This window comes from Merops nubicus, unplaced genomic scaffold (genome assembly GCF_000691845.1).
Source record: "Merops nubicus isolate BGI_N331 unplaced genomic scaffold, ASM69184v1 scaffold47507, whole genome shotgun sequence".
In the NCBI taxonomy this organism is placed as follows: domain Eukaryota; kingdom Metazoa; phylum Chordata; class Aves; order Coraciiformes; family Meropidae; genus Merops; species Merops nubicus.
This window is the reverse complement of record NW_008620514.1, coordinates 8,158-15,615: the sequence shown is the minus strand read 5'-3', so window position 1 is coordinate 15,615 and position 7,458 is coordinate 8,158. Positions and strand designations below refer to the sequence as shown.

Below are 7,458 nucleotides of genomic sequence, written 5' to 3'. Positions count from 1 at the left end.
CCCTGCCCAGCCTGGACTGGTGCCTGGTTCATTGTCAGCTGGTTTATGGTGGGTTTAAAGTGTTGACTACTTCCCTGAGCCCGGGTGTGCAGTGAATTGTTGTTTATTCCCTTCTGTCTCCTAGAGTGTGAGCCCATCGAAGCGATAGCGAAGTTCGACTACGTTGGCAGGACTGCCCGAGAGCTGTCCTTTAAAAAAGGAGCTTCTCTCCTGCTCTACCAGAGGGCCTCAGATGACTGGTGGGAGGGACGGCACAACGGGATCGACGGCCTCATTCCTCACCAGTACATCGTCGTCCAGGACACGTACGTTGGGCTCCAAACCCACCTTCCAGAGGGACTCGCTTAGAGCTCAGCTGTGGGGTGCAGGGTGTGCCTCAAGGTGTTGGCACCAGGTGGGGAGGGGTCGTCCTTGGACCTTCCCTGCAAGGAGGGAGCAGAGGGCCAGGGGTCCACGCACGTGGGGGTGTGAAATAGATGGTTGTGGTGCTGCCAGGCTCTGGGAGCTGCAGGGCTGGGGTCTCTGGGTTGCTCACAGAAATCAGTCTCTCCCACTGGAATCATTGCACAATGATTCTCAAGAGAGAGGTGCTAGCACAGGGCTGTTGTGCTGTCTGTGGGCTGACATACACAGGGCTGTGTTTGACGTTCGGTGCTGTTGGTCCTGGTTGTGATTTCCTTCCCTCCTCCTCCCCAGTGAGGATGGTACCTCTGAAAGGTCCAGTCCGAAGTCTGAAATAGAAATAAACTCTGAGCCACCAGAAGAAAAGGTGACTGCTCGAGCTGGTGCCAGTTGCCCAAGTGGGGGTCACGTCGCAGATATTTACCTTGCAAACATCAACAAGTAAGAACAGCCTTGCTTTGTTTTACTGAGCTGTAGAGATCTTGGTGATAAGTCCAGTCAAGTATTTCCTTCCCTGGCAAAGGTTAACTAGTGAGCCCTGCCACTGTGTTTCTCTGCTTCCCCTCATCTAACTTGCTCCCATTTTGCTGTCCTCTCTCTCTCTCTCTGTCACCAGTGTGGCCAATGCTCATTTAAAACCCCACTGGCTTCTCTTCCCTATCCCTAAGGTGCCATCTGTTCCCATTTGCCCAAATATGTCCTATTTTAGAAGCTAAGCACACAGAGAAAGGGGAGGGGAATAGCAGGATGAGTTCCTGTAATCGTGTGTTCCCTTTTGTTGTTATGTTCTGTGGTTTGTTATGTCTCGTTTACATTTAACATGTTTTGGTTTATGGGGTGGGGGACAATTTCTTCAGAAGCTAGTGTCACGTTTTGGGCTTAAATGACATGCCTCAAGTCCCACCATCTGGCATCACCCCTAACATTCTTGCATTTCTCCAGCACTTCTCACCTTAGGTTACTAACCATATGCTTGCAGTGCACCAACACACCTCCCTGTTGCTCTGACTTTACCTTCTCAACCAGAAATTGCTACTTTAGCCAACACTCAACATAATTAAAAAAAAATGGGAAATAAAGCTAGTAACTGACTAAATTTCTTAATCTGATATTTAATTATTCTAGAGCAGACTTATCCCCTGTATCTTTTAGATTATTTCCTTAGTATTCAAACCCCTCACCTCTGTTGTGCAGTGAAGGTATTAATGTGATAATTACAGTTTGATGGGAGTGGATATTTTTAACCTTCAGTTAATTGAACTGAATGTAGGCTATAGAGGCAGTAGGAGAAATGCTTCCTTTTAAAAGCTTTGGACCTGCTCATGTCCTACCCAGAGCCTGGTCCTTAGTTTATGGGAGTCAGCAGAGCTCTCCTGATATCTGTGAAGCTCTGTCAGTCTGCATCAGCTTGGGATCTGGGCTTTCTTCTGTGGTGCTGATTGTCTGAGCCAGTGAATGATGCCATTCTGCCAGTTATGGAAAGATTTCTCTGATGAGCAGACCTAGGTTGGAGCTTCACCATCTGCTGGTTGTGGTAGAGTTGTGTGTAGTGTTTTTAAGAAGCCTGGGTAATGTCCACTCCATTTTTTTTTTTTTCCCTTTACTAGGGAAACTGATATTTAGCAATAGTAGCATAAGACTCATTTTGTTGTTTTTTCTTTAGGAATGAATCTTCTGACCTATGTGTGAACAGACTTGAGCAAAATTAAATCAGATGGTTTCGCAATGACAGTTGTGCCACCCACTGAATTATTATTTGGATGCCAAAATCCTACTGGAGTTAACACTTTCTTGCAGTTATTCATGGGGCTGGTGCTATATATAAATGGATCCTTCCTGTATAATGGATGCCAAGCTTCAGACCTATGGCATAAAGTATTCTGCTGCATTGGCCTTCATATGATTGAACGGAAACGTGCTGTCAGAACTCATGGTGCTGGGGTAGAAACTAAATTGTTTGGACCAGCTCATCCATTTGACATCATCTTTTGGTATATCTGTAGCCCTACACAGATAATGGCTTGTGGTCCTGCTAAAGCAATGAAAAAGAAACATCTGTTACCACCAGCAAATACTGGAAATGATCATTAACCCCAAACTCTGGGGTTCTTTGCTTGCCAGACTCTGAAAACAATAACTTGATGCCTTGGGCCAGGAGCTTAGTAGACTTATACTGTGTCCTCCAGTCAAAGATTGTAGCTCTGCTCTTCTAATGTAATAAAAATACATCATCAAAACCTGTCGATGGCACAGAGGTTTTTTTTTTTTTTGTTCAAATACATAAATTCTTTTCCTCCTGACCAAGTTAATTACGTTCCACCCAAGTTTTCTGGTTTTGCCATGAATGTGCACAGCTGCCAGAAACTCAGTCTTGTTGTTAGAGGTGACCAACTGGAATGCTTTATAATCCTGCTGTTTCACAACGACTCCTTAAACCCCGGGTGTGTTTGTAATCTGGGTATCTGTACGTCTCTTCCCATTGTCCTCTGTGTCGTTTTGGGGGGATGTCTTCAAATTACAGCCCTTTTATGTTGTGCCTGCTTGTATTGACTTGTTTTGCTTTTGTGACTGAAGGCAAAGAAAGAAACCAGAGTCAGGCAGCATCAGAAGAGCCTTCCGTCAAAGTGACAGCCATGGACTAGGTAGCTCAATGGCAGAACCAGCCTCCCCAGGAGCCATAGCCGGTTCCAGACCCTCATCTCAGCCCATTATGAGCCAAAGTCTTCCCAAGGAGGTTCCAGATAAATGCTCCATCAGTGGCCACGGCAGCCTCAATTCCATCAGCCGACACTCCTCTCTGAAGAACAGGATCGACAGCCCCCAGATCCGCAAAACGGTGACAGCAGGGAGGTCCAAGAGCTTCAACAACCATCGGCCCATGGACCCTGAGGTTATTGCACAGGTAAAGAGGAGGGCTTGGCCTTGAAGGATTTGTTTTGGAAAGCTGAAGGGTGTTGGGTACAATGAGGTGCTTTACAGCAGAGCCGGGGTGGGAGCTCGTATCCCTTTCCTTCTCTCAGAGCAATATTCACTCACTGCACAGCTTGAGTCTAGTCTTTCAGCCTGGCTTTGTGCAAGTCACTGAGGCTGCTTTCATGAGCAAAGATAAACAGTCAGGTCCTTCCTCCGTAAAAACTTGGCCCTGTTCATGATTCAGAATTCAGTTTCAACAATAAAAACATCCATTTCAGAAAGTTAACACAGATTCCAAAGCTGTCAGCAAAAAATTAAACAGTCATAACTTCAAGACAGGAGAAAAGTAAAGTATTTAGTGTCAGTTTAACATTCCCCTGTCAGTTGTGCAGACTTGCCTGTGGTTAGACACTGGAAGCATATGGAGTAGTGCAGTCAAAATAAAAGCAGGCTGCTGGGTGGTGCAGTGCTCACAGTGGCATCTTTATACACTTCCAGGCTTCCACGTGTGATTAGGAACCAACTTTGAACATAATCCTGCTCGTTTTCAGTAGTTTGGTATTTAGACCAGTGTATTGCAGGTTCTGGGTCTCTGTGGGTAGTCTCAGCATCCCTACACACAGAGATCTGTCCCCTCCCTGTGTTGGGGACTGGAAGCTGCCACAGCAGCAGTTGCTTGAGGAAAACACAAGTGCTGTCTTTGCATCCCTGCCTCTGTGGTTCCACAAGCACCACAGAAAACCCATTGAAGGTCAGACTTCGATTTGAAGGAGTAACAGCTCCCACTGGGGTGGATGATGTGAACATTGCAGATTCCCCTCGTCCATCAGGGCTCTTCCCTTTCTCCCTGTGAGCTGCTCGGTGTGCCTGCACACGCGTGTCGCCCCTACCAACTGTTCCCAGTGTGCCAGGGATCTATCTAAAGCCAAGGAATGCTCAGTCTCCAATTACACAGCCCTGGGAGACCCAGCTTCCCTGCCTGGGTCAGGAGTCTGTGGGTTTCTAAGGAGCTGGGGGAAGATATGTGAAAATTAAACATCATTTTTTATCGACGGAACAGCAACGTCACATAATAAATAAGGCCCAAATAAAAAGTCTGATGCATACTCTGATGGAAGGTTGTGTTTTGCTGTTAGGAATATCTTTAGCCCATCTATTCCAGTGGAATTATAATATATGGTTCTTATTGTCTTCATATTTCATTGTCCTTCCAAGGCTTCGGTGGACATAAATCAGTTTCTTTGTTTTTTCAATTAAGCTCTAACTGAAGTTATTCTGTCTCCTCTCCCTGCCAGAATGTTAACTCCATTGTTTTCACTGGAGAAGAGTATGGGGAGAAAAAGGAAAGGGGGGGGGGAAAGAAAAGTGGAGGGGGAAAAAAAAGTGCTGCATTAAATCAGTGTTTCTCTTTGCCCTGTGCTATCTGTTCAAACACCACCTAATAATCATCATGCTTTTTAACATATTTTCCTGAACTTCCTAAGTAAAATCTGCCCGGCCTCGAGATAGACTCGGGGGTGTCAGATTTCTGTCTCTGGTTTCTTCCACCATTCCTTGACTGATTTACCTTCCCCACCCCCTGAAAAACCTCTAAGGGAGCTAAAAGGCTGTAGCCAAGCTGTGAGTCAGAGAAGGGCCGAGCTCCTCTGCTCTCCAGCAGCTCTGCACCGGTGGGCTCCACGGCACGGGCTGCAGCTCCCGTGGAGGTTCTGCTCCAGCTGGGAACCAAAAATCCATGTTTTTATCTCAAGGTTCTCTTTGTAGTTATTTGTTAAGATCTGCAGGCTTTTGTAAGAGGAAGGAAAAGTGCCAGCTTGAATTTCTAGGTTTCTGATACCTTCCATGCTTTCTAAAACATGAAAATGTTGAGTCCCCTGTGATACCCTTCTGGGGAAGGGAATCCAACTCAGACAGCAAGAAAACCCATGAGGCAGCAAGAGCACACATGGATTTCAGCACTGGGTGTTTGGCCCCTCAGCCAGAGTCAAAGTCATCGATCCTTTCTTTGAGAGTTGACTCTCCTGAATCTCACATGCCAAATAAAGTACCAGAAGGGGTCCTGGTAGCCTGAATCACACATTTTTCTGTTCGTTGCTGCATTTGGGGATTGTACTTGTCTTTGAAGTCCAAGCAGCTTGGAATAGTCCTTGACTCAGGACCAAATTAGCATCGAGAGAGTGCTAGCAATTACTTTGCTGCCTGTTGATGGAAACTATTGCTGCTTATTGCCTACAGGACCTGGTGCCCTGCGGTTTGGCGTGGGTTTCACTTTGACACCTCACGGTCCTCAACCTGCCAGTTGATTTGAGCGTTGCTGTTGCAGGCTGAAAACAAACACGTCCTTCTCCAAGGCTGCCTTTGATCTCTGTCTTTCCACACCGGGGTTCTGTTACTCACTTGGGCTCCCTTTTGTGTTTGCAGGATATCGAAGCTACTATGAACTCTGCTCTGAACGAGCTGCGGGAGCTGGAGAGGCAGAGCAGCGTGAAGCACACGCCAGACGTCGTCCTCGACACCCTGGAGCCTTTGAAAACCTCTCCAGTGGTGGCCCCCACCTCGGAACCTTCCAGCCCTCTGCACACCCAGCTCCTGAAGGACACTGAGCCCGCTTTCCAGCGCAGCGCCAGCACGGCCGGGGACATCCCCTGCACCTTCCGCCCCGTCAAGTCGGTGAAGATGGCCACGCAGGTGAAGCCTCCGGCCACCCGCCCCAAGCCCACCCTCTTCCCCAAAACCAGCACCACCAGCCCCAGCGTCACCTCCTCTGCAACTCAGCAGCCCCCCGACAAGTCCTGTACTGTCTGAGCAGCTCGGTGCTGCTCTCTGGGTACCGCCCGCCCTCTGGCAGAGGAAGAGACTCCGTGGAGGACGTTCCAGCTCCTATTTAATTACTGAACTTCTGCTGGAGGTTCGTTGTGAACTGCTGCGTGCTGCTGGGAGAGCTTCTGGGAGTGAACTGAGCGGTGGCAGCCTCGTCCCACGTACCCGCATGGGTGATGGTCCTAAGGCAGAACAGCCCCTGCCAGGCTCAGGACATCCAGCGTGGGGTCACTGTGAAGCTGAGCAGGAAAACACACACACAAAAAAAACAATGATTTGGATCCTGGTTTCTAGTTGATGCCTTGTTGAAGTGTTTGGCCGCTTAAAGAAACACTTGATGGCATCACGGTTTTGGATACTGGTGTAGTGACTTCTATATTCTGTGTTTCATTTACCACAGGGAAACAATAGGATAGATTTTAGTCTACTGCATGTTTTGGTGCCACTGTTCACGTGGAGCTTGGACATGCCTGTTTCTTGTGCATTCTTATTATTACTATTATGTTGCCCGCTGGTGCCACGGTGGTTAAGGGTCTGTCTCGACTTCCATCACATCCTCTGGTTTTGTTTGTTTGCTCCCCAGCTCCTCCCTGCCAGGCCAAAGCCCTTGGCCACCCAACCTCATCCTTTAGTCGACACTTGTCATGAAAAATAGTTTACTCTGGAACACTCTTAGATTTTGTGGAGTTATACGTAATTATGTGTCTGTGCAAATATAAACAAACATGTTCCTGAGGTTTAGGAGCATAAGAAAGAGCCCAGTTGTTGCTTCTGGACAATCTAGCTGTTTCCCCCCTTTGCTCTCCCGTATTTAAAAACAGTTTTATTGGGTTTTTTTGCCGTGTCATTTTTCAGCCCCTCGTCTCTGATGTGATGTGTGCTCTTGGGAGACTGAATGTAAAAACAAGTTAACTTTTGGAAACTACACGTTCTCTGACAGGAGGTCACTTACTAACGCACACGTTCTCCTTCTGATCCTACATCAGGGTGGGACCTTACCAAAATCCCAGTTACAAGCACTGTAAGAACTTCAATCAGGAGTTCTCGAGCTTTGCATCTCCTCCCTCCTCCTCCTCCTCCTCCTCCTCCTGGCTGCCAACGCTTCGGTCGGTGGCTGTGACTGCTGCGAGCTGCTTTAGGGCTCTCTGCTCTCATAGAGCGCTGTAGGAGACGCTGCTGGGGACGGTGAGGTGACCACGGGCAGCTTCTGGAGCAGGTTCCTGCATCTTCGTGGCAGGCTGGCACGGCTCCCTAGGACTCTGCAGAGATGGGAGCAGGTTCTCTGTGTTTGTATTTATCCAGTAGGCAGCAAACGCTTCGGCC

General features: G+C 47.9%; 1 protein-coding gene across 1 annotated transcript; it reads left to right on the top strand.

The window, feature by feature from the left end:
* Positions 1–124: 124 nt before the first annotated feature.
* LOC103776607 (SLIT-ROBO Rho GTPase-activating protein 2-like) lies at positions 125–6,120 on the top strand (the record flags this gene model as incomplete). Its single annotated transcript, XM_008944121.1, has 4 exons — positions 125–305; positions 697–843; positions 2,977–3,304; positions 5,737–6,120. Coding segments are annotated over 4 exons (1,040 nt in total), but the record flags the coding sequence as incomplete, so codon positions are not given.
* Positions 6,121–7,458: the final 1,338 nt, after the last annotated feature.